Source organism: Apteryx mantelli, chromosome 3, assembly GCF_036417845.1.
Source record: "Apteryx mantelli isolate bAptMan1 chromosome 3, bAptMan1.hap1, whole genome shotgun sequence".
NCBI classification, from domain to species: Eukaryota; Metazoa; Chordata; class Aves; order Apterygiformes; family Apterygidae; genus Apteryx; species Apteryx mantelli.
In genome coordinates this window covers 70,592,745-70,619,806 of record NC_089980.1, presented here as the reverse complement: position 1 = coordinate 70,619,806, position 27,062 = coordinate 70,592,745, and the positions used below count along the sequence as shown (strand labels likewise).

At 39.1% G+C, this 27,062-nt stretch overlaps 1 protein-coding gene across 5 annotated transcripts in view; it reads left to right on the top strand.

Annotated features, from left to right (window-relative positions):
- SERAC1 (serine active site containing 1) overlaps positions 1-24,993 on the top strand; it is a 34,498-nt gene extending 9,505 nt beyond the window's left edge. For 3 of the 5 annotated variants that reach the window (XM_067293608.1, XM_067293609.1, XM_067293607.1), the window contains 11 exons: positions 1,696-1,817; positions 3,868-3,996; positions 5,848-5,961; positions 10,811-10,973; positions 14,863-15,013; positions 16,578-16,719; positions 17,893-17,993; positions 19,011-19,108; positions 19,673-19,855; positions 20,329-20,472; positions 22,477-24,993. In XM_067293608.1, coding sequence (XP_067149709.1) covers positions 1,696-1,817; positions 3,868-3,996; positions 5,848-5,961; positions 10,811-10,973; positions 14,863-15,013; positions 16,578-16,719; positions 17,893-17,993; positions 19,011-19,108; positions 19,673-19,855; positions 20,329-20,472; positions 22,477-22,613 — 1,484 coding nt within the window. In that variant the 3' untranslated portion in view covers positions 22,614-24,993. The remainder of the gene's footprint in view (positions 1-1,695; positions 1,818-3,867; positions 3,997-5,847; positions 5,962-10,810; positions 10,974-14,862; positions 15,014-16,577; positions 16,720-17,892; positions 17,994-19,010; positions 19,109-19,672; positions 19,856-20,328; positions 20,473-22,476) is intronic. The other 2 variants (XR_001294893.2, XM_013959130.2) reach the window with 2 other exon arrangements.
- Positions 24,994-27,062: the final 2,069 nt, after the last annotated feature.

Below are 27,062 nucleotides of genomic sequence, written 5' to 3'. Positions count from 1 at the left end.
CCCCCCTGTTATCCACCTTCCTATCATGTAAACCACCCTCTAAAGCCTGGTGTCAAACTTAAGGTTCTTGAGTCTCCCTATTCCAATATCCATGAAACACCAGGTAAAGGCATGTGTGCCTGTGTGTAGTGCGTGTATGTGCCTCATCCCCACCTCCATTATTAGTCTATATAAACCAGATGACATTCTAATCTTGACCCTGGTTATTCTGGTAGTCCAATCGGTTGAGGAGCTCTTACTCTTCCAGTGCAATTCCACATGATGGGATTTATGTTGTTTCAGATTTTCCTCTTTAAAATTCTAATAAATTACCCCAACCAGTTTACATCAAAAAGCATGTTTGAAAACATTGGAAAGCTAGGATATAACAAAACTGAAGTTATGTGTACTAATTTAGTGTAACCTCCTTGTGTTCATGAGAGACTGCTGCCTGTTAGCAGATGATCTCAGGATCCTTTCTCTAGAGGTCTTCTGTCTCATTTCAGCGCATAGGATGAGCAGTCCTCAGGAAGCAAGTTGCTCTTTGTTTTCTCCTTTTCTCTGTATTCTGTTCACTATGGTGCTCATTGTTGTTGTATTTGGGTGCTTTACAAACATTAATTTTTTTTGCCAACAACCTCATAAGGGAAATGGGCTTTTTTTTTTTTTTTTTTTTTTTTTTTTTTTTTTTAATCCTGTTTTCCCCAAACTGAGCCCTAGGAAGATTAAGGCTGAAAGTACGTTCTAGCTTTTGACAGCTAGGAGTGAATTGTTAAGCATAAATGTTATCATAAATATAATATTTTGCTTGTCCAAAGTACAGCTTCACTGACTTCAGTTTGCAGCTGTCATCTGCACCAAAGAAAGATACCCAATCTGTGAATGTTGGTGAAAAGTGTGTTTTAAACGGCTTAACAGTTTTGTTTGACAATTATGTTACAGTAACAAGGCTAGAAAATATTAAACTTTTTCTAAAAAAAAAAAAAAAAAAAAAAATTGTTTATTATCTCTTCCTCCAGTTTCCCACTTGATTTTTACTACGTACCTTTCAATTTCTTCAGCTAAAAAGTAGGGGCGTTTTGGAAAGGAACAGCAGTCACTATTTAAGCCTGACTTCCCTTCAGTTGGGTGACTGAAGGTCTATCCTGTATGTTCAGTAAGGAAGGGCTACTTAACTGTGCTGTGATGCAATCCTGCCTTTTCTAAGGTTACTTGGTTTTATGACTTTAATAACATTATTGAAACATAGCTTTCTGTATCATTTAAAATTAGGTGTCTATGCAAGTCTTGGCAACATTTGGATTTAAGGCTCAAGTTTTTTTAATACTGTACATAGAAAAACATTTTTAGATGTCTTCCAAATTTCGACTCAAGCCCAGGGGGTTAAGCTTGGTTTTGCAGTCCTTGTTTTCCTTTCACAGTGGCAGTACTGAATGTTTGCTTTCATATGTTTTCAGCTGATATCTGAGGCTGTTTATCAAACTGATCTATGATGAACAATTAGTGCCCTGCAGGTATATTTCATTTCAGTGTAGTGCTGGTCTAACAACTGCTGTTTTTCCCTTTTGGAATTTGAGACTACAAATTCAGAGCTAATTTTGGAGAGATTTTTCTGTGTTCAAGTGCATTTATGGAGTAGATCAGAAACTACGTTTAAGACCAATTTAAATACTTAAGATTAGTTTTAACCCTAACACTAAAGTTCTTGTGCTGCAGATTATCAATACAGTACAGTTGCTCAAGCCTGTGATCAAAGAACTGCTATAGGTTTGGCTCGGTCCAAAGATATCGACCTTCGATTTTTCCTGCCTCCACCACCGTTGCCAAAAATAATGGATGTAAGTAAATGAAAAATAGGTATTAGCTGATTGTTGCTTGTTTATTTTTTTTAGTACTTTCATTGTTAGTAACCACACTAAACTGGAGTTCTAAAGCAACTAATGAGTTGTAAAATAAAGACCAAAATATGAAACTTTATTATAGCAATACAGCCATGGGGTACATCTGCAGTGGTGAATAGCATATTGCAAACAAGTAAGGACTGGGGTTTAATACACTATTGTTCTAGGATTAGAACAGTAGTGTCCACGTTACATGATTACCAACATTGCTGTTTGTGCCCATCGCTGGTCTGAATTACACACTGCCTGTCTGTACCTAATAGGTAATGCAAAGCAGATTTACATACAGTCATCCTAGTTTGCCTTCTCATTATTGACAGAATCCCACAAGTAGAGAGCACTGCTGGAGGATGTTGCAACCACACTGCTAGTGTGGTGCCATAGATAAAAGCTGGCACAAAGCTTTTATCTTGATTATATACATAGGGAAGACAATTTGAGTGTGCCATAGGACTCCCAACTGTAGATGCAAGGCAAATTTTAGCTGCTTGGAAAAACTCCAATGTGCTGAATCACTAATGTAGACACACACACACTGTCTTTCAGAGTTTGTGATGTAGTACCACAAATTCTGCTGTCCTACTTTTGACATCTTTATCTGCTTATTTTTGATTTTAGCAGGCATAGAAAGGGTTTGGAGATGAGCTTTACTGTTATTACTATAAACTAAATTTTAATTTACTTCAGTTACAACAGTACTTCTTAGATTTAATTGAATAATATTCCAATGGAAACTTCATTAAGTGGGATTTTAGCTGCTGAAATGCATTACACCTTGATGCAGTGACTAAGAATTAATCAGATAAGCAAATATTTAACATCTAGAACAGCTTCAAGTACTATGTCTTAAATTCCTAAATGCCTTCAGAGATTCTGAAGGTGAGATGTGGCTCTCCCCATCCTTTCTACTTACAGTAAAATTTACCAGCCTGGTTTTCTCAATGTCTAGGCATGCTGTATGACCATCTCTTTATCCCAGGCTTTTGGGTAAGAACAAATATCTGTTGGATAGATTTGACTTTGCTTTGTTTTTGTATTAAATAAGTATCTATACATGACAGTGTGAGCAATCCTTTCATCGTATCAGTTTCTTTGATACACAGAATTGGCGCTCAAAGCATAATATATGACTTTCATAATGCTGACAGCATAAATGCTGGAAGAAGACCCTGTCATAGAATACGTGTACATTTTGGCCAACAAAACTTTGAAATCCAGCTTTTATTGGTAGTTATCACTTTTGGGTTTCTCATCTTTGTAACATTATCTTCTACCTGTCAGCCTGGAGGTATTCAGGTTATACTAGTGTGTGGTTATGCATATATTTTACTATTACAGCAATATGATTGCTGGATATTTGAAGCTAAGAGTTTCCAGTCTGCTACTTAGAAAGTTGAAGCAAATCATCCTAACAGCAACTGTTGCTCTGCACATCAGATACATCTCTATCTGCCTATAGCAAGGATTACAACAACTGCAAGCTCTATGATTGTGGGCAAATAACACGACTTTGTTGAATCTGTTTTCCTGTCACCTACCTTGGATTTTTAAATGAACATCTATATGAATACTTTGAGGATAAAAATCTAAAGGAAATGTCTGTATTTTTTACTAGTAATTTATAGGTTCGTTTTAATGCTGCTGCACTAAAATTATCATGTAGCTGAGGGTGAACTTTTAAGCTTCATGTTCCAAGAGGAACCTTTCTTTTGCCATTCTAGACTTGTTGGAATAAGGCTACTAAAGCAAGAAGTTTAAAGCCTACTTTTCATCATTCTACTGGCTGATTTTAGAATTTTACATGCCCAAAGTCTTTACAGGAGTTACTATTAAAGTTACGTTTCAGAGCACTAAAGTCCAGACTTTCTGTTTTACAACTTTATTAATGTAGCTGCTTCCATTGCTTCAGATGTTCCTTTTCTTTTATATTGTGTTTTGCTTCATGCTGTGGACTGAATTAAGAGTTATTTGTGCTCGCTTGTCGCAGGATTATCCCATAGAAGATGAACTTCGTTTGTTGTTAGTATCCTTACCTCAGACCGGTCTTGATCCATGTGTCCAGTACTTTACATCTCTCGCATTACGTGAAAGTAGTCAGACTCTCGCTGCAAAAAGGGTGAGTTCCCACCTGCAGAATAGAGGTATTTGGGTTCTTTGTTCCTGCAGAGCTCAAAGATAAAAATCTATTTCCTATATATCCAAAGATATAAATCTATTTATGAGCATTCTAAGAGTGAGAGAAATACAGAGACTTTGGAGCCTTACAACTTAAGTAAAATCACTTCTACATACAGTCTGTGTGCTTAAAATCTTTTTTTGTCTTTCCCAGCTGCACTAGATAGTGAGAGATAATATTTCCACTTACAAGCCTTCCCATAAACCTGGTATTTCAACATTTTACCCAGAACCATAAAGTGATTTGTCACATTTCATCTTACTGATGTTTGTTTTTTACTGCTCAAATGATTAAAACTCTGTTAAGTCTTACTAACAAACTAAGTGACAAGTTGTTTGCACCTCTGAAAAAGTAAGCTCTGTTTAGATATCACATGGAAATGCCTGCCTGTAACAGGCCAGTACTGCCAAAACGGGATTTGGAATAGTCTAGTGGTCTGTATGGCCTTGGAAGCTAGGAATTCTTCGACTCTGCCTGCCCAATGACTTCTTAAGCAACTTTGGGGATGTCATTTGAAGTGCCATTATTTCTAGAAAAAATTTGTAATGCTAGTTAAAAAATGTATGTATGCATATGAGCCATATACCCTGAAATCAGTAATAAAAGGAAGTGTTTACTGATTTTTTACTTCAATATAGTACTATAGAATTAAAATAATTAAAGGAGATCCAATTGTGTCCATAGTCCATGGTACATAGTTTCTTCAGTAGAACTTCTAACTCATTTCCAGTTTTGCAAACTTACTATACAATAGGTATACATTGTATTTTATAATCCAGAAAGAACATGATTTGATCCCTGCCTCCAGGGTGCATTTTTAGGAGTAAATGTACAAGAGATTGGAGGTTAAAAGGGAATGAACTATATACAACCAAGTGTGTTTAAATTAAAGTGACTGAAAGAGAATAATATGAAACTGTTAGGGACAGCTTTCAGAGTAAGAACCACACTTCTAACATGTTTGTCACAGTTTTCTTCTCTATAAATTGGGATAATACTTACCTGGATAGTAGTATTGCTAATGCAGAATGTTGTCCACTCTCTTGTGCATTTTATTTTTTTTTTATAAAAAAGTTGTGACTTTTGTAATGAGATATAATGATAAAAATGACTGTCTTTTAACTATGATACCTAACAGGCTTTATTTAGAGATTTCAGAGTGCAAGAGCCCTTTATTGCCTATGATACAATTATGTATAATATTTTTACTCAAGGACTCTATTTCCACAGCCGGAGCTCTTGCTACAGAAGGAGCTGTAGTAAGACACCACACTTGGAAGCATTTTGACTAATCACAGTATTCTAGAAAACTCTTCTTTCTCCAGGTTATGTCGGTCTTTCTCCTGCATGACTGAGACAGACTGGTCTTCAGAGACTATGCTAAGTGCTGAAAGCCTTGTTTTCTCCTCTCTCATTTTTGAGACTATATAAGTCTAGAAGCAATCTGATTATCGCTTTCTTATGCTTAGGCAAACAATTTTAAAATAAAACACATATTAACCTAAATGAAAATCCTACATTTCCCCCCACACACCCTTTATTGTATGTTTTGAAGTTAATAGACTATGAAGACTACTGATCCAAAATGCTATTTAATATTTTCGGTTAAGAATGGTGGATATTTTTATGGTGTACTGTTATGTAATTTGTACAATTTAAAAAGCATATACATACTGAGCACTGTCTATAGCAACTTCTACAGATCGGTACACACTTAAAATAAGCATTTCTAAATCAAAGTGTTATGTAGCCATTTGGAATGTGGTATAATTTTGTTGATTCTCATTTCAGGGAGGCTTATGGTGTTTTGGAGGAAATGGGCTTCCATATTGTGAGACACTGAGTAAAATTCCTTCAGAGACAGTAGAACTCTTCTGCTTGCAAGCATTAGTGCAACATTCTAAGGTAATCTGTCTTTTAAACTGTAATTAAAAAGCTGCATTTTTAAGCATTTCTTTCTAATGCTCTCTCATATATTGGGAAGGAGTTACCATTTCCTTGTCTCCTACCCCACACCCCTTTTGTAAGAATGTCAAGACAACTGAGACTCGTGTGAATGGGAGGACAGCAGTAACAAATTCATTTTTCTGGTGGAAGCGTCCATAAGATCTATTGTTAGGTATTGTAGGTATTGTTTCTAATTAGCCCGTGTAAGTTCCCCTGTAATGTATCTGCTTGTGTCTTTTAAGAAGTTGCCCAGGGCAACTCTGGCAGAGGCAAGCGGGAGGGAGTGACTGAAGTCAGGGTGGCTTTACCAAGTTAATCTGTGCAGGGCCACTTCCCACTAGCATGGCCAAATGGTGAGAGATAGATTTTTATGAGGAGATGCTTAGTGTTTCCACTCTGCAGCTTCTCAGTAAGCAAGATACTGATGACATGAAATTCTCAGTGCAAAGTGTGTGTGGATTTGTGTGAGTTTGTGTACATCAGTCCAGAAAGCTTACAAGTGGTCTCTTGTTATGGCTCTTAATCTAACTCTACAGCCAGGTTGCTAGCGAGCAAAGTAGCCTCTTGAATTCACTCTAATCAGAAGTCAAGACAGATTATAGACTTACAGCTATCCACAAAAGTCCCTCTCTAAGGATCACTGCCTTTGGGCAGAGCATTGCACAGCACACAGCTAATACAGTGCGTCTTCCCAGGACCAGTCTGTTCTTTGCAGACACAGATGAGGAACATGAAAGACTTTGTGTAGCAGTGATATGTTGTGATTCCTATTGCTGCACTCTTCTGTGTGCAATTATTGGTCAGAAGCCTTGAACATTGAGAAATAGCATTGAGAATACCAAATTATTATTGGTAATAGGGATGGATAAAGTTCAGTTTGCCAGTACTCTTTTCACAGAATCACAGAATGGTTGAGGTTGGAAGGGACCTCTGGAGATCATCTAGTCCAACCCCCCTGCTCAAGCAGGGTCACCTAGAGCATATTGCACAGGATCGCGTCCAGGTGGGTTTTGAATATCTCCAGAGAAGGAGACTCCGCAACCTCTCTGGGCAACCTGTTCCAGTGCACTGTCACCCTCACAAGTAAAGAAGTTTTTCCTCATGTTCAGGTGGAACTGTCTGTGTTTCAGTTTGTGCCCGTTGCCTCACGTCCTGTCGCTGGGCACCACTGAAAAGAGTCTGGTCCCATCCTCTTGACACCCTCCCTTAAGATACTTGTACACATTAATAAGATCCCCTCTCAGCCTTCTCTTCTCTAGGCTAAACAGGCCCAGCTCTCTCAGTCTTTCCTCATAAGAGAGATGCTCCAGTCCCCTAATCATCTTTGTAGCCCTTTGCTGGACTTGCTCCAGTAGTGCCACATCCCTCTTGTACTGGGGAGCCCAGAACTGGGCACAGTACTCCAGATGTGGCCTCACCAGGGCTGAGTAGAGGGGGAGGATCACCTCCCTCGACCTGCTGGCAACACTCTTCCTGATGCACCCCAGGATCCCATTGGCCTTCTTGGCCACAAGGGCACATTGCTGCCTCATGGTCAACTTGGTGTCCACCAGCACTCCCAGGTCCTTCTCAGCAGAGCTGCTTTCCAGCAGGTCAGCCCCCAACCTGTACTGGTGCATGGGGTTATTCCTCCCCAGGTGCAGGACCCTGCACTTGCCTTTGCTGAATTTCATGAGGTTCCTCTCCGCCCACCTCTCCAGCCTGTCCAGGTCTCTCTGAATGGCAGCACAGCCCTCTGGTGTATCAGCCACTCCTCCCAGTTTTGTATCCTCAGCAAACTTGCTGAGGGTGCCCTCTGTCCCTTCATCCAGGTCATTGATGAAGAAGTTGAACAAGACTGGACCCAGTACTGACCCCTGGGGGACACCGCTAGCTACAGGCCTCCAACTAGACTCTGCGCCGCTGATCACAACCCTCTGAGCTCTGCCATTCAGCCAGTTCTCAATCCACTTCACTGTCCACTCATCTAACCCACACTTCCTGAGCTCGTCTATGACGATGTTATGGGAGACAGTGTCAAAAGCCTTGCTGAAGTCAAGGTAGACAACATCCACTGCTCTCCCCTCAACTACCTAGCCAGTCATTCCATCATAGAAGGCTATCAGATTGGTTAAGCATGACTTCCCCTTGGTGAAGCCATGCTGGCTACTCCTGATCACCTTCTTGTCCTCCACATGCTTGGAGATGGCCTCCAGGATGAGCTGCTCCATCACCTTTCCAGGGATGGTGGTGAGGCTGACTGGCCTGTAGTTCCCCGGGTCCTCCTTCTTGCCCTTTTTGAAGACTGGGGTGACATTGGCTTTCTTCCAGTCTTCAGGCACCTCTCCTGTTCTCCATGACCTTTCCAAGATGATGGAGAGTGGCTTAGCAATAACATCTGCCAGCTCCCTCAGCACTCGTGGGTGCATCCCATCGGGGCCCATGGATTTGTGGGTGTCAAGTTTGCTTAAATGATCTCTAACCCGATCCTCCTCGACCAAGGGAAAGTCTTCCTTTCTCCAGACTTTCTCTCTTGCCTCCAGGGTCTGGGGTTCCTGAGGGCTGGCCTGAGCAGTGAAGACTGAAGCAAAGAAGGCATTCAGTAACTCTGCCTTCTCTGCATCCTTTGTCACCAGGGCACCCACCCCATTCAGCAAAGGGCCCACATTTTCCCTAGTCTTCCTCTTGCTACTGATGTATTTGAAGAAGCCCTTCTTGTTGTCCTTGACATCTCTTGCCAGATTTAATTCCAAACGGGCCTTAGCCTTCCTCGTCGCATCCTGCATACTCTGACAACGTTCCTATATTCCTCCCAAGTGGCCTGTCCCCCTTTCCTCTTTCTGTGTACTTTCTTCTTCTGGTTGAGTTTTGCCAGGAGCTCCTTGCTCATCCATGCAGGTCTCCTATCTCCTTTGCTTGACTTCCTACTCATAGGGATGCACCGCTCTTGAGCCTGGAGGAGGTGATGTTTGAATATTAGCCAGCTCTCTTGAACACCCCTTCCTTCTAGGGCCCTAACCCATGGGATTCCTCCAAGTAGGTCCCTGAAGAGGCCAAAGTTTGCTCTCCTGAAGTCCAGGGTTGTGATCCTATTCAGTGCCCTGCCTCCTCCTCGCAGGATCCTGAACTCCACCATCTCGTGGTCACTGCAGCCAAGGCTGCCCTCCGACCTTCACATCTTCAGCCAGTCCTTCTTTGTTTGTTAGTACGAGGTCCAGCAGCACACCTCTCCTCGTTGGCTCCTCCGCCACCTGTGTCAAAAAGTTATCATCAATGCTCTGCAGGAACCTCCGGGACTGTTTGTGCCTAGCTGTGTTGTCTCTCCAGCAGATATCAGGGTGGTTAAAGTCTCCCATGAGAATCATGGGCCTGAGATCGTGAGGCTACTTCCAGCTGTCTGTAGAAGGCCTCATCGACTTCCTCTTCCTGACTGGCCTGTAGTAAACATCCACAGCAGTGTCACCCATGTTAACCTGCCCTTTAATCCTTACCCATAAGCTCTCGACTTGCTCTTCATCCACCCCTAGGCAGAGCTCGATACATTCCAGTTGTTCTCTCACACAAAAAGCAACTCCACCACCTCGCTTTCCTGGCCTGTCTTTCCTAAAAAGCACATAGCCATCCATGACAGCATTCCAGTCATGCAAGCTATCCTGCCACGTCTCTGTAATTGCAATGAGATCATGGCCCTGTGACTGCACACACATCTCTAATTCTTCCTGTTTATTCCCCATGTTGTATGCATTGGTGTACAGGCATTTGAGAGAGGTGATAGAGCCTGCAGATTTCCCAAGAGGGGTAAAAGAGGATCCTCCATAGCCACATCCCATGCGCACTTCCCTGGCTGCATTCACCTGCTGGAGGCATCCCGACTTGAGCTGTCTTTTGCCAACTACCCTGGCACTATAACTCTCCCCTTCCCCCGTCTTTCCTAGTTTAAAGCCCTCCTTACCAAGTTGGCCAACCTGTTGGCAAAGACACATGTGCCCTGCTTCGTGAGGTGGATCCCATCTCTCCCCAGCAGTTGTCGATCTTCAAACAGGGTCCCATGGTCGTAGAAACCAAAACCCTGTTGCCAACACCAGCGGCGCAGCCTCCTTATACATAGAAATACTGACTTAGTCTAGAGTTTGTTATATTCAAGATTTTCCATTTGAACAAGTTATGACTGTACTCATACAGAATGTGTGTCTGTCTATGTTGAAAGCCAAAAACTTGAGGACATCAGCAATTCCACACCTACAATACATCCTTAAGCAGTGTATATTAAATGTTCAAGTCACAAGCATTTGCCCAGAATCCATGGTTGACACTACAGCTGGACCAGATTCTGCTTGGACTAGATTCTGTTGTTGCCCTTAAGATCAATAATGATTGCAGTACTGTTTGGAAAGTAGAAATACCCTTGTGCTTCAAAGAAAGGGATTATAACAGTTGAATTTTAAGTGGTGGACAGGAAGACAAGTAGCTCCATGCTTTCACAAATACAGACAATTGTCCTGTTCAGACTCTTGAACTTCACTTGAAATTTGATCATGCCGAGTGGAGAACAATCGCACCTCCCACAGACATGGATGAGAGTGAAGTGAAGATACTCAACGTCTTTTCAGTTGTCAATCCATAGGAATCGACTATTTAATATATTAAATTATTTATTCCCTTTCCAATTGTATGGCATAACAAATTCTAGATGAAGTAAGAATTTATATGTAGTAGGTGCTTTTGTATCGTATCAGCTCCTTAAAGTTCCCTACTCTGTGCATTAACAGCATCTCAAAGAACCTTCTGCAGAACATCAACTTACATTGTATTTTCTGTATAATGCTAGGTTTCTTCTCACTGTGATAAAATTGAAGCAAAAGGAGGCCTGCAGCTACTACAGAGGATATACCAGCTACGTAAAGATTCTGCAAAAATACAAAGGAATATAATTCGCATTATTGGAAATATGGCTTTGGATGAACGTCTTCATTCATCCATAGTACGTGCAGGTAAAAGGAAAGCAAGTGAAAGTAGTCTGAGTGCCAGATTTCTATTCAAAAATTTTCAGTGGATTTGGTGCTTTTGTAAAATGTATAGAGGTAGAGGTGTATCTTTTTTTTAAGTACAAAAAATATAGACAGTTTAGACAGTGGTGGTTTAAAAACTTCTGTATTCTGTCTAGCCGATATATGTCAATGCCTCAGAGGCACTGTAAGTCTTTAATGGATGGTGAGAATTTGGCCATGATTAGTGTCCGGTTCAGGTTACTGGAAAAGATTTTTTTGAGTTTCCTTTTCTCACAGATAGGCTGCCTTGTAGATTAGAATTTTTCTTATTGACTGTATTTTAGTCTTGTAAAGGAACAGAGCAGCTTGCAGTCCTTACCTTTCAAAATAAACTGAAACATACCCTCATACCCTCCTTTGTTTCATATGAAGCTAGGAACTTCTGTTAAGCCTTCCTCTGCTGCACCTTTTTTCATATCCCTTAAAGACCACTGTTAAATTCTTCCTTCTAGTTTTAGTGACAAACAAATAATTCCCAATGTTTTATTAGGAAACGAATAAAGGCCAAAATAGGAAATACCAATGTGCTATTGTATACCTCCATGGTGGTGTTTACCTCTTAAATACTGTGTGCATTTTTAATCTTCCCATCTCACAAAGGAGAAATAACAAAGGTACAGAGAAAGACCATGAGGGTGATTAAGGCTTGAAATGGCTCTGGTACAAACAAACTAAACTAAGACTTTTCCTGGAAAAAGCAACTAAAGGAAAATATGATGGAGATCTATAAAATCATCACTGACCTGGAGAAGGGGAGGAGACTATCTGCTGTTTCTTTATAATACCAGATCAAAGGTTCTTGTACATTAAATTATCAAGAGGCAGAACAAAAAAAAATACAATGCATAACTAAAGTAAAACTTGCTAGAGAATATTGTGAACGTTGAAGTCTTTAAGTTCAAAAAGTGATTAGACGTATTCATGGAAAGAAAAATCCATAAAGCTGTATGCACAGATGCCATCTCTTTCTCAGAAAATCCCAAATTGATTGCAGGAAGCTGAGAGGGTGGAGGGGGGAAACAGCACTACATACTTGCCCTTCGTTCTTTTATTGTTCTCCAGTTTTCCTTACTGCCCACTTCTGGAGAAAGACTGCTAGACAGCAAAGGCCTTTGGTCTGAGTTCCAGGACCGTTCTTTCATTCTTGTGACTGCTAAAACCACACATATGGAGGAAGAGATTGTAAAAGAAGAGTTAGCAGCTCTTTAAGGCAAAGCTGATCAAGAGTTGATGAGCAGCTGGATTCTGCTGATCAAGAGTTGATGAGAACAGTTCCCTTCTGTTACTGGAAGATGCACATAAGAAGGAACCTCTGAGGCTCTTTTGCAACATCTGCTGGCACAGGAAGAGAAAGAATGAATGATAAACCGTGTAGCGGCTGTGATGTGGTGTCTAGGGGCAGAAGGATTCTCAACGCATTGTTTTTGGCCCTTTATCTTGATTCATTTGAGAGAGGAAAAAGAACATAGACCCCGCTACTTTTAATCATGCTAGTTTGGCATTGTATTTGGAGAACTGAAAATAAATTTTTAATAGTGTTCTTCTTAAGAAGTTGGACATTGGTTAACATGTATTCTACTTAGAAATATAATTTGAGTTAATCATTCTTAAAAAATGTCACTTTTCCAGTTATCAAAGGTACTTACATTTAAACAAAAACCACATCAATCCATTCTTTTCATTACTCTGCAGTGAGCTATCTTGAATTAGCAACTTACTCGTTATACTAGTAGCAAAGTACTATGAAATCACAACTCTTGTGATGAGGACTTAACTACCAAATCTAGTAGAAAGGAAAAGTTTGGTTGGTCAGAACAACATCTATTTTCAAATTCCAATAAAACTGAAAAAGATTTTGGAACAGTGCTCACTAATTAAATTCTGTTTCTTCTTTTTCAAATCAGCCTCAATTTGAAAATCTTCAGTCATTCCAGGTTCTGTTTATGAAATTGATTTTAACATGCTTGTGATTTATAGACCATTGTAGCTAGCAGCAACATGGATTATGCAGAATTTTAAAGAAATAACACACATAATAATAATCTCCTGAGAGGACTTTTTAATCTTTTCTGTTTGGAGTTTGCTTATTTTTCTATTCCATTTAAGTACACTTTTCTTTTTTTGGCTTGTGTGAACCAAAATACTAGTGATTTGAAAAGTCTTGAGAAGTTTGGGAGGTTCAAATCCTCATTGTTTGGGGGAGGTGGAGACGTCTGGTACAAAACAGATAATGTGTAAGCAATGTGTAGATCTGCTTTAAAAATACTGGAAGTTTGAAACTGTATCATGGACACTCTCGGTGTATTCTGGTGTTCATTCTTAAACTTTTCTTTTTGAATACGTTCGCTTGTGATATGCTCTAGAAAACGAATTCTCAAACATTTTAAATGTATTTTCTGCTCCTTTCCTCTCCTTAGTTGAACGGTTTCTGCAGAAGGTCTCACAATGGCCAGGGCATCTCAGAACACCTTGCCAGGAGCATGAGCTGGGTAGGGCCTGGCGTGGTGCTAAGAGGGCACCAGCATGGGGAGAGAGCACAGAGAGCAAGAGCAGAGGAACCCAGGGGCAGCCAGGAGCCGTGTTGCTCTTCTTCTGCAAGTTAGTTGGAGCCTCAGAAACCAGGACAGTCGCGGTGACGGGAGACGCAGAGGAGCATGTGTAACTCCTGGTGGCTGAGGACTCCCTGGCGTCCCACTGTGCGTTGCTCAGGCATCACATTCTCACTGCTCTTCTGTCCAGCCTGACCCCTCCCTAGCCATCTCCTCCTGAGGGCGTTTCCCACCCAATCCTTAGCAACGCTTAAAATATTTCTCAGTCCACTCTGAGATCAAGCTTATGTTTGATTTGAGAAGTTTTTCTGCATGAAAGATTTTTACTTCAAAGTCACCGTGTGTGTGTGCGCGCGCGCATGTGTGTGTGCGTGCATGCTTGTGCCCACCCACTCTAAATGCCCTTTTGGTTTTTATCTGCTTGAATTTTAGTGAGGGATTTTTTTAATCGTCACAGACTCATGCAGTCTGACTTAGTTTTCTTTAAAGCATTTAAAGGCCATGTTTGTGTGTATGTGGTTAAAAAAAAGTACTCCTTTGTGTTTCTTGGTAGTCTACACAGATCCCCATTGATGTCTAGTAAGTTAGATTTTACATTTTAGGCAAGGTATTATAAAGCGTCTGTTTTTTCTTGAGGTAGCTATGACTTAAAATTGAAGAGTATTTTAAAGAGGCTTCCATTATTAATTCTGTTATATTTCTTAAGTATAAATAGCATATTATTTTTAGAATAATGAGGACATTTTAATTTCTTAAAGTTTTTCACATGCTAGATTTTAAAATTAGAAATGGTTGTATTCTTACAAGCATCAATTTTCCCACCTGTCATTACTGCTGCTTTTTTAACTTTTGTATACCCTTCCTATGCTAGAAGCCTTGCTTCCTTTCCTGCATACTGTAATGAGGACGTTGCTCTTTGTCTTTCTAATGACTTGCCTGCAGAAACAGACTGGACATCTGTTCCCTCTCTGACCACTGCAGTGACCTATGGATACACTTTCTCTTCCCTCTGAGAAGGGGTCCTCCTTCAGATCATAAGTTGAATAATAGCAAAATACATTGCCTTCTCACCATTCTGGATTTTTCGTTTTCAGTTTTGGAGATTCCTCTCTTCTACCATTGGCTTTCCTTGGGTAAAGAGAAGTGGATCTGTTTTGATGTCACCATTTTATGTTCTAACATTTATTTTCACAAGTATCACTTTGAAAGATGGTGTTTCTGAATTCTCTCGTTTGGATGATATTCCTAATTACTTAATTAGCCACTTTATTTTTGCAATGTAGGTTGGGTTTCTGTACTTGCTGAAGTAATGAAATCTCCACATGTCATTCAGTCTTCTCACGCATCCAGAGCTTTGGCTAACCTGGACAGGGACACAGTGCATGAGAAGTATCCAGATGGTGTTTATGTTTTGCATCCACAGTATCGTAGCAGGTAAAGCAGAAGGATCACACCATACTTTGTGCTACTGGCTATACTGTTCACTTAAAAACTACATAAAAGTGAAGTCTGGGTGCTGCTGTACTCATGTAACCTGCTTTTCCTATTCTTTGATGGGTTGAAGGGACGGGGTTTAGATTCTTAAATATGAGAACAACAGAAATGCTCAGAGCAGTCCATAGCCATGAAAGGAATACTACTGTATTGTATGGAAAAATCCAAATATAAACTGTGAAATGAATTATTGCTTTGCATACATTGCAACCATGTAGCATTTGCACCAGCTCTTGTAGGATACAGTGCCTTGTAATCATTCTGTTGGGAGCAGCACATGTTGGTCTAAGCTGCGGTTAATTTATGGTTGAGAAATCCCATTAAACCCTGTCAGCTTCTTTTAATTGTGATTGTATATCTGGGAATGAAGCAGTTTCCGGTGTGATGTCATTTAGTAGCAGCTATATTCCTTGGCTTACTGGTGTTAGTCAGGTTACAGCAAAGGTTTAATTTGATGATATAGCTGGAATCATCAGACTGTATTAATAGTAGGTGGAGAGAGTGGTATTTTTCATTATAGAAGAATATGACGTATGACTTCCAGTACTTCCAATACAAACCCTTCCAATACAGGGTTTCACCTAAAGTTGGTTGTGCTGCATTTGAAACAGCACTGTGCCTGTGCACTTCCTATTTTCAGCTTCTCTTGCAAAATCTTGACAAACCTTCGTACTGAAAACGTGCAGGTTTCTCTCTCTGACCCATCTAGCTTCACTTCTTCTGCATAGCAGTAAAATTTTCTCACTGAATTATCTTTGAAATATATTCAGTAATTATTCCTACAATAATTCCTGTTGTCATCTGGTTAGTGCCAGCATCTCTTACCCTGTGTTAATACAGTAACAGGACCACCTTTTTCTGTAGAGGTGGATTGCATACAAAATCAGCCAAATATTAACTTGAATGACTAAAAAGAAATGTTATCACTGGAGGGGTCGGGTTCAGTGACAGGATCTAGGATCTTTTCTCATTATCTGTGGGGTCTTTCTTCAATGTTTCTTACATGTTAGTAGTGTTGTTGGGAACTTCTGGACAAATCAATATGCTTTTCAGTGTTTTGGGATAGTGAATGTCTCATGAAAATACCAGCCTTCCTTCCTTTGAATGTAGCAGGAGTGGGATGGTTGGTCTAGTTTCCAAGCCATTTTATAAGTTAAAAATGTATCTTTTTCACAAATCGTATTACTATTAACTTCTTTGATCTACACATTTCAAATCACAGCAGTTGCTGCCAAAAAGTTGGGGTGCATATGTAGTTGCCCTACCGGTAGTACTTAGGCCCCCATGTCCTTTTTCTCTGCCTCTCTCTCTGCTGGATGGATCCCTGATTCTCATCTTGATACGAGTGTCCTCTTTGCAATATCTTGTCCTCCATAAGATAAGGAATCACATATAGTGTTAAAACTAGCATTTTGGCATCCCTTACGGTGAAAGTTCTATGTAAACTGTAATTTGCTAAAAAAATATGTACCATTCATCTCTCAAAAATTCCTTTCTGTATCAGTCAGCCCATCAAAGCAGACATCCTTTTTGTTCATGGTCTTTTGGGAGCAGCATTTAAAACCTGGCGACAACAAGATATAGACCGGCCTTTGGATCAAAAGGCTTCAGAAGGGGAAGAGAACTACAGCCAATGCTGGCCAAAGGTAAGAAGACAATAACATTTTCGCTCAAGACTGCTGTTTTCTCATTAAAGACAGCTGTCCAGAGGTTCTAGAATTAAGCTGTTTGGAAGTTGCCTATTTGGAATCTAAATACCTTTTAATCTGATTATACAAGTAGCACTTTCTGAGTTTCTGGTACACTTTTGTTAGCAAGTTGAAATTTTGAGCAGGCTGTTCTTGCAAAGTAACATCCCTGCTAAATTTAATGCTCTCACACCATTCTTCTACTAGTAAAAGAGGAGGCAATGTCTGCTTTCCCCTTAAACTTTTTGATGGAATGCGATAGCTTAGAAAAAGTAACTAAAACTACGTTTTATAAAAGTTAAGTATATTTTCATACATGGGTGTCTGAGTACCTGAGTTCTTGCAGATTTCTGCACAAATATTATTGGTAAATAAGTAATTACTGCTTTAATCAAGTTGTATTTGTATAACCAGTAAAGTACCTCTTTAAAAATATATAATATATGTAAAAATACTGATCGGTCCCCATTGGTAATCTTAGTAATCCTCCTATCACCCAGGAGAGGGAGCCAGGAATGCATGAGTGATTAATCCATCTCCAGCTTTTGCCTGCTTTGTGGCTGGGGAAGAGGCTAAAGAGTTTGCTGACATGTAATACAAGAATAATAGTCTAGGTGTAAGATGTATTTGGGGATTAACTAAAGAGCAGAAATCTTCCTTGTTCCCAGAATAACAGCTTTGCTTCATTGCTGGTAAAGTGCTTGCAAGAATTTAAGTACTTCAATTATAAGCTCAAAAGGTAGATTCTCTAATTGCCAATCTAATGTATTTAAAATCAGGTTTTAAGTCATTACCAGTAATAAAATTCTTAAAATCAGAATTTAGCAGTTTATTTCTCTATAACTTTGTCCACAGTATAATATGCTGACAGTAGTGGAAAAGATTTGGTGGGGGGAGGATCATTTTCAAGAAAGCACCTGCTTTAAAGACACACTAGGAACATGCTTTTGGAAAAGGCATCATTTCTTACATAGCTCATTTGAACAGTCTGTAAAATGTAAGGTGGAATTATTTTCCAAAAAAATTAGTATCAAGCTTAAAAGTATATTACTAGTCTTGAGTATGATGTCTGAGAACAAATGGCTGTGGATCAAATTCACTTACACTTTTTTTTTTTTTTAATTAATTTAGACATGGTTGGCGTCAGACTGCCCTGCCCTTAGAATTATATCTGTGGAGTATGACACCCATCTAAGTGACTGGAAAGCAAAATGTCCTGTTGAGGCTCACAGGTAGCAAATGAAGTGCAATCTGGGGAGAGGGGCAGAAGGAGGGAGACCTGTAAAGCTAATCCTTCAGGTTACTTGGTGTGAAACAGTCAACTTACTTTTCTTGCTGCATATGAAAATCAAGTTTAGAAAAACCTTGGATACAATCATGGTATGCTTGAGGAACCAATAGTGATAAAGTAAATTAGACTTTTGCACAGTGGTTGCCTGTTTCCATTGATCATTTAATTCTACAAATTGTTACATTATCCAGGGGTCTTCTATGTTTAATTCTTGTTACATTGCAAAGAGTAATGATGTTGAGCTTTCAAGCTTAGACTGGGAACTGGCATCAGTTTTGTGTTTGGTTCTACCACAGATTCATTTTCGGCCTTTAACATGTAGCTCATCCTTTCTGGACCTCAGTCTCTTCATTTAGAAAATGAAAACTGTTATGATTTTATACTGTTCTCGTGCAAAGTATTTGGAGATTATTGTTTGGAAAGTATAACAGAAGAGAAAAAATTATCTTTTGTTTTTGAATGTATTGGTTGATCATGCACTTAGTTATTCGTTTCCTGTGCCTTGCTGCACAATTTGAGCGTTGTTTAGCAAAGCACATGTTTGTCAGACTTTAGGTATATTCTTGTTTCAGGGTACAGAGTTCATTATGCATTGATGACACTTCCCAAAATAAAAAGATAGTTTTTTAACAATATGTAAATTAAGTTATTCAAAAACCCATAAAGAGATGTGCAGAACTAATGCTAAAGGAAATGACTGGTGAGTGAAATTGAAAGATCACTTTCTAGCAAGACTGAGAAACTGAATTTAGTTCAGTTCCTATTGTCCTTGTGAACCCAAAATTACAAAAGTTTTTGAGATCTTCAATTTTCAGTGTACTAACAGTAATTAAGCATGGTCAGAAGATACATGTACCTAATTCCCTTTCATAAACACTCAGCACTGAAAATTCATTCTGTTTTAACACTGTCATTTAACCTGTCATGATTCATCTTGCTTGTGTTTGTTCTTTTACAGAAAGTCTATTGCTTATAGGAGCAATGAGCTTCTTGACAAGCTCAGAGCTGCTGGCATTGGAGATAGACCTCTAGTGTGGGTCTCGCATAGCATGGGTGGTAAGCAAATTGCCTGTTTGATATAACGTATTTATCTGCTGTTGTATTTCGGAGTAAGCTGTTAATCAAATTCAGTCTGAAATGCTATTATTCAGCATAGTTTATCTCAAAAATTTAGAGAGATCTAAAAATGCAAAATATATTTCTGCTTTTTTAATGCATTATATTCAATAGTGCATACATTTTGAAAGGATTTTTATTGCTGATTTTTATTTTTGTTTGTACTGTGTTGATTAAAAACACAAAATCAATGAGTTGAAATTCACACAATTGGGAATCCAGGGGCTAAATTTTCTTCATGACTGGACATATAGTAAGTGTCATTAGAAGTACTTAAGGCAAACGGAATAAGTTTGGAGAATTGGATTTGCACCATTCATTGACATTTTATTTTAATGGCTCCTCTTTTTTTTTTTTTTTTTCAACTTAATCTTACATATTTGACAAAACAAAGGCTAATTGACCAAAGCAAGAATATGGTTTAGTTGCTTCATGGATAATATAGCATGATGATTATTTTCACAGTGGTTTAAATCCCTGTATTAATTCAGTTTCTGCTGCCAGGTCTTCTCGTCAAAAAGATGCTTGTGGATGCTTCCAAGAATCCAGAAATGGATAAAATTGTAAACAACACCAGAGGAATCATATTTTATAGCGTACCTCACCATGGTTCCCAGCTGGCTGAATATTCTATAAATGCCAGATATCTTCTCTTTCCATCTGTGGAGGTTAAAGAACTCAGCAAGGGTATGCTCGCTTTGTAACCATTTAGCAGCAGGAATCTGTCTGTTCTTTTTGATTTGTTTTTTTTTTTTAATCATGATCTCAGAAAATGCTTGATAAAAAACAACAACCCTCCTTTTATGTTTAGGGTTGTGTGTTGAATTGACAGAATAAATATTATGTTTGACTGCAGAGGGAGAAAAAAGAGTGAGACTGAGTTTATAAAAGAATAGTTTGGGCCATTTAGCAGTGTAATAACTCAACGTGTGCTGAAATTCACAAACTGAATCTTGCAATTAAATTCCATGCTATACAGAAAGAAATGTTGAAGTGTTGCTTACGATTACCTGAAGAAAGGGACTACAAACAAAATATTACTCCTCTTGCTGGGGTTTCTAATTATTCCAAAACATTTCTTTGGGAATGCAATCTTTCAGATAAATTCTATAATCTATGTTTCAAGATAACACTGCAAAAATTATGTTACTCTTTCTCAGATTCTCCAGCCCTTAAAGAGCTGAATGATGACTTTCTGTCTTTTGCCAAAGAAAAGAAATTTCCAGTGCTGAGTTTTGCAGAAACCTTACCAACACACATAGGCAGCATGATAAAACTGCACGTCGTACCTCTGGAATCAGCAAGTATGTCAAATAGCCATTTATTTTTATTTAATTTTGCAAATATTCATGTAGGCATTGACAGAGGGGGAAGGGTTGTGAAAACTATGGTAGAAAGACCTAGAAAAATACATCTGTGTTTTTTCTTTTGTTTAAACTTTTGACTGAGTTTAAACTACAGTCTTCCTGCTGAGATCAGAGGGAGCTATGTTTATATCTTAGTACAGCAATTGTTTGTTTTGATTTTTCCAAATGCCAGTATTATTCACTTATTAAAAAGAACAGGGTAGGCCCAGATCTAATGTTGTGTTGTTGTAGTCCTTTTGTTTGTAATTATGAGTAACTGTCCTCCATCTGTGTGTAGGTATGCTGAACAGTGTTTCAGAAGCTCCCACAAATGCCAGCTATTTCCTCCTTTTAAAAAGAAGAAAGAAAATTAGTGAGCTGCTTAGTAAAAATAATGGATCACAAAACTATTTTTCAGTGTTAAGAATCCTTTATCTTTCATATCTCAGGCAGTCAAGAAACTTAAATTCAAGCAATACATTTTAAAAGAGAGTTCACCTCCTGAAGAGTTCTCTTGATCTTTTTGCCTTTTGTAGGAGAAGAGAAAAACAGGCAGTTCTTTCTCTTGCTTTGTTTATGGGTATTCAGCTTAGAATTTTTTTTTTTTTTAAGTCTGATATTCTCAGGTTTTACCTGAGCCAGACCCTCTTCTGCACTGCCCAAGGTTCCTGTAAAGCCTCAAACAGAAACCATTGCTTCATTGGGCTTTAGATCAGGTTTTCTGCCAGCTAAATCTGCTGGGTTAAATGCAAGGTTGGCTACTCTGAAGAAGGCTGACTATACATTCCTGTTTTCCTTGAGTGAATAATTAGTGGTATTTTTCAGTCTCTCTTCTCAAGAAGCAGATTTTTGTCAAAATGTTACTGATGCAATTTTATTGGTGAGGACTGAAAAACTAGGTACTAATTTTTGCTGGTTTAGCAACACACACACACACACATGCACACACACAAAAAAAAGACTGGATAACTGAGTGCACAAATAAGCATCATGCACTTAAAATTTTATAGTATAGTCCTCTTCTCTTCTAGAGATGATATGCAATGCAGCATGTGAGTGTTTTCAGTATGGTTCACCTATGGTTCAGTGACACCCCACCCATTTTGCTCAAATGTCAGGCTGACAAGCAGTGCACTCGCTCTTTCTTACACATTTGTTTGCACACATGATGCAAGCCTTCATCCTGCTCTAGTGTCATTTTATGTGGCTAAAGATACAAAGTTCCAAGCAGAATGCGTGATTTCACAGGATGCCGAGTGAATGCATAATAATTGGAACGCGGCAGTCACAGCATAACCTAAACTGGAATGTTCAGTAGTAGTAATAGCTGTCAGGAAAATGTAAATGCTGTGGTGTGTCCTCAAATCAGTAGCTGAAAACAGAACACCTGTATTCTGCAAATACGCAATGGATTCTTTTTCATTTACCAGGAAAGGTGTTTAGTGATTTGTTGTATATTTAAGGTCCACGTTAGTCTGTTTTTTAATCTCCACTTCAAAGTATTTTATAAGGAATATGAACAATTAATAGTGGTGTGAAAACCCTACATACATTTAGACTTTTTCAGAATGCAGATACCTTGGATTAAACCATGTCCCTGTTCAAGTCAATGCTTAAACTTCAGTACAGTCAGGACTTTGCTCTCAGTTGGGTGCCTGTAAATGAAGTTCTGATTATTCAAAGGAATCTGTATGGAGAAATGTACATTTGTGAATGCCCAACTAAGACAGTTAGAACTCTAGGCCTAAGGGTTTACCAAGGTGAGTTCTGCAACAATATGTAGCTCTGAGTGTTAGTAGAATGTATTGGTCACAGCTTAGCACATTAAAAAAATTACCTGATGTAAGACGAAATAACTGAACAGAAGACAGGAAATGAGTGAAAAATTGCTAATGCTAGATGTGCATCTCATCTTACTTTACTGAACTTTGGTATTTTTTTCTTCTTCTTTCCTTTTCCCAGATTTGGGTATTGGAGACCTTATTCCAGTGGATGTTAATCATCTAAATATTTGTAAGCCAAAGAAGAAGGATGCTTTCCTGTACCAACATACGTTGAAGTTCATTCAGGAGGTTTTAGCCAGAGAACTTGGAAATTGAGTTTTTGCCACCATTGCTTGCTTATTTCATCCTTGCGGTGTAACACAGAAGAGTTCTTCCCCGAAACTTAAGAGGTCTGCAGAACTGCAAAGATGCTATGTGAATAGTATCTGCTGCTAAAATAGTGTTCAGTACTCCAACTCGGAGAACTCCATATCTTATTTCTGAAATGCATTCAAAATAAGTACAGACTGAAACACAGTACTGTAACTTGGTAAAAAGAAAAAGAATGTTGGCTTCAAGTGACAAAGGTTTATTGACAAAGTGTGTGTAATTTCTCCAGCAATTTGGCAGGGAGGGGATGGGGATTCAGTTGAACAGCAGCTTCACTTGGTAGTCTACAGGAATCCCATTGGAGCAGCACCGCTAGGCTATGGAGGGTGCCCAGTGCATCTCCTTTTTAGCCTAGAAAGGTTCCTGTGAAGGTAGTTGTTTTCATTAAGGTGGAACTAAAGTCTTACAGGGAGGATTAGAAACAGCTAACTGAGATGATTATCTGTTGTGTCAAAGGGGAAAAGAAGCGTGTGGCTGTCCTAAAGCATTGGTTTCTGCCCATGCTAGGGAGTCTGACAGAAGCCTGAGGGAATTTATCCAAGTGACTGAAGATAGCATTTGGATCAGTGGCCTTGTTGCAGGAGTTTTTGTAATTTGCCTTTTTGTTTAACAGATCCACCCAGACTTGTTAGCAAATGCAACATCTGTTTTCTGCTTGAGAAGGAGGTAACAGCTTTGCTGAGTTCTGATAGGATGTCTTGTGTAAACAACTGTAGTTGTTTTAACCTGTTTGTACATATTAAAAAAAAAAAACAGAAAAAAAACTTTCATGTTTTTGTACATTTCTGTTTTAATCCTACCAACTTTTGAGATTGCTTTCTTTGAGACAGTTTGTGTCTGGTCAGACTCAGGACAGTTCTGTGCACTATCACATGGAAGATACAGAACAGAGGCCTCACTGTTAATGTTCATGTTCAGCTTCACTCTTGGGACATACTGAGAAGATGGTACACTTCATTCCCTGGCTCATATTACTCATTTAAAAGCTCGTTAGCTGATTTAAAGAATAGCATTGAAAATGTCCAAATGGAATAAGACATCTGCAGGTCCTGACAAGAAAGCTGATGCTTAGAGTGTGAAGCTCAGGGAGAAAATAAGCAAAGCAGGAGAAAATGCAGGTTGCATAAGGTCTCACGAGAAATGCAGAAGATCCCAGGCATTTTGGTTTCTTGAGGCCCAAGTGTACTTATTCGTGTAGGTAAAGAGGAAAAACAGCACTTTTGTCTTACGTAAGTTTTATCATTATGTCTCTTTTGCTAGAGGTCATAAGGACACCTTAACAGTACTGATGAGAAATAAGTATTCTTCAGAAAAAATGGCAGTTTTCAGACTTTTTTTAAAGTCTTAAATAATTTGCAGCATAGTTCAGGGCAGCCTAGTTACAGTCTTACTGTGGTCTCTTTCCTTTCTTTCCGCCTCCAACTCTCTCTGAAGACAAATATAGGCTATGGTTAGGCTGTACTTCCCTATCCGACTATTTGTCAAATAAGGCTTTTATTGATGACAGGAAAATCAGTAGAGAAGGCTTAAGAGGTCTCTCACCGTTGCTTATGTGAACTGGATCTAGTATTACTGGCCTTAAAATTATGGCTATAAAAGCCACCAAACAGGTGGGATGCACCTTGCAGTTCTGCGTGGGCTCAGTGCAGATGTCAGTGGTGGCTGCAGTCCTGCTGGCTCTTGAGGCCACCTCAACTGTTCCTGCCTTAGAGCACTCCAGTCCAGGAGGAAACTTAAGTCTGAAAAAGCACTTTTGGAAGTTCAGCCTCAACCTTGCACGTTAAAATTCACAACCCACAGCAGTACAGAGAATGTACAGCACTACACAAACAGAGCGTTTTTTTTTTCCTCTGTAACCAAGATGTAGGTAAGAATATTGGATGCCACTATTCCAGATAGAAAATGTAACAGAACCTTTAAAGGAGTTTATCCTGTTTACACTGTGCTTAAACTTCAGAGTGTAAATATTTTAGAATACTTTGTATTCACAGAGAAGAGGGTATGTGGAATTCAGTTTGAATAGATAAGACTTCCAATAATGGAATATGTGTAGTGTGACAAAGCCCATATTGACTTTAATAGACTAAAAGGATTCAGATCAATGACATTACACTGTAATCTTATTCAGTAAATGCTTCTATGTTTTCTTGCTATAACTGGAGCTCTTGAGGCAACTTTCTCCTTTTTGTAACTGTATGTATACATGGTGTAGCTTTTAAAACTAATATTTTGAGTTGTATGTATTTTTTTTGTTTGGAAGATAGTGTATTTTTAAAAATGTATTAGATATGTCACAAAATGTATTAAAGGTGAATGATCTGCTAAATGAATGTACTTGATCATATTCTCTTTTGTTAAAGACCTGTGGGATTTTTAGTGATTGTCTTATGCTGGAAGAAAGCAATGTTTAACCTTCACCTGAAGTAAGAATAACAGGCACTTGTAAGCACCAGAGGCACCGTACTGGGAGCATGGCTGGTCATCAGTGTTTTGCCAAACCAAACAATCACCAGTTGTGCTTTTTAGGTTTTGTTTTCTCTAAAAGTGTCTCCTAAACCATGTACAGACATTGGTTCTAGGGCCAAAGGGTGTGTCGTGTGGTATAAATGTCTGCTTCCCATTAAAAACTTTTAAACTCTTGTGCTTCCCTGGTGTCCCATTAATCCAGAACAGAGCCTTTATGTAAAATTGTTAGGACTCAAACTATGTCCTTAATTCACTAATCCCATCTAGCTATGAACCCAGCCACAGATGTGGCTAGTAGGTGTGTTGTACTTGTGCTGTGCATCTGAGAAGATGGTGTTTCATCTGCATTGTGGCATCCAAGAGTAACATAGCCAGGCACAAAGGGAACACTAATAGGAATTTGTCAATCATCATCTTCCCTGTGATTGTCCAGCCCTCTTGTGCAACTAGATTGGTATTTCTGGTAGCTATGGTCATCAAGCCTTTAACTAACTGCTGTGATTACAGTAGTGCAGACAGGCTTTCACTGTGATTCGTATTTCACTGTGCTAAGCACTGTAGCTAGCTAGAGAGCAGAAATTTTCATTCTGGTGAAAATGTTGGTATCTTTCTTTTCAAACTTTCGATTTTTGGACAAAAACGTGAAAGCCAAAATTTTGGGGGGCAGAATAGAAATTATGGAATATATTGATTTTCATTCTCTTTTTTGTTTCAGTGATTACCCACCTAGAAAAACTGATCAGTCTATAGGGAGGAATTGATGCAACTGGCAAGCTGCAATTTGATTTTTTTGAAGGGAAGTTGTGAAAGGTGGGTTTTTTTTCATTAAAAATATGCTAAAGGAAAATTCTGTTCCCACCTCATCTTATTAGTGTACTATTGGATAGTAAAACACTGCTCTTGCTGCAAAGTATATGATGTCTAAATAGTCAAGACAGACCAACAGTGTAACAAGCTCAAGTACATCTCTGCAGGTTGCAGTCAGAGCAGTGATTGTAGTTCATTGTATATCATGATAGTTACTGAAAATGTCACAAGTAACATCAGTGAGCTTTAGTCAGGTTTTTTTTGTTGTTGTTGTTGTTGTTCTCCATCTCCTGCTTCCCTTTACCTTCCTAAACTTTCTGTGCATGGCTGTGCTGTTGGAGATTTTTTTATTCTTCATATCTTTTATAAAAATCATCTTTCTTATTGTACTGCCTACACAAAAGGAGTTATTTCTCAGAAATCACTAGCCCTATGGAAGTAGCACTTCTGTAGTGTGACGTGAGCAGGAAGTTGACGAAAACCAATCTTGACAGAAGAAAAGAGGAAAAGATACAGAACTGCCACAATGTCCTATTCTTTAATTGTAGTTTGCTTTCGGGAACCTGCTTTAAAGTGCCAAGTGGTGGTGTTTATTTAGGTTAATCTAAATGAGTGATACCGAACAGTCAGAAAGTAGGGTTTTTTTGTCTTTCTCCTATAGAGCCCCTTCAGACACTTGCAGCTCCCTGGCCTGAAATGATGCTTGTGTAGCTTCATACAGCAATGGGTGAAGGAGAACTGGCATCCTCCTTTGGCCCTGCTCTGCCTGGCCCCAGGACCGCCTGCCATGGGTTACGCTTGTCACCCCAAGAGCCATCAAGGAGGTGCCCCAGGCCTGCCAGTGAATTGTGGAATGCTGTGTGAGGCCCACCAAAAAAAAAAAAAAAAAAAAAAAAAAAAAAAAGTCAAAAGAGATAATATGCTGAAGTGTTATAGTTCTTTCTTGCTTTGTTGTGGGAATTGATGGGAGAGGGGTGTGCAAATGCCAGAAGGTAACTAACTGGGGTCCAGCTGGTGCTTTGGAAGCAGAGGTCTGTTGTGAGTCTATGGGAGGAAAGTAAGAGAGGCTGACCTCCTCTCCTGTCTTCCCTTCTCATCAGCATGCATGAAGGAAGGACAGAG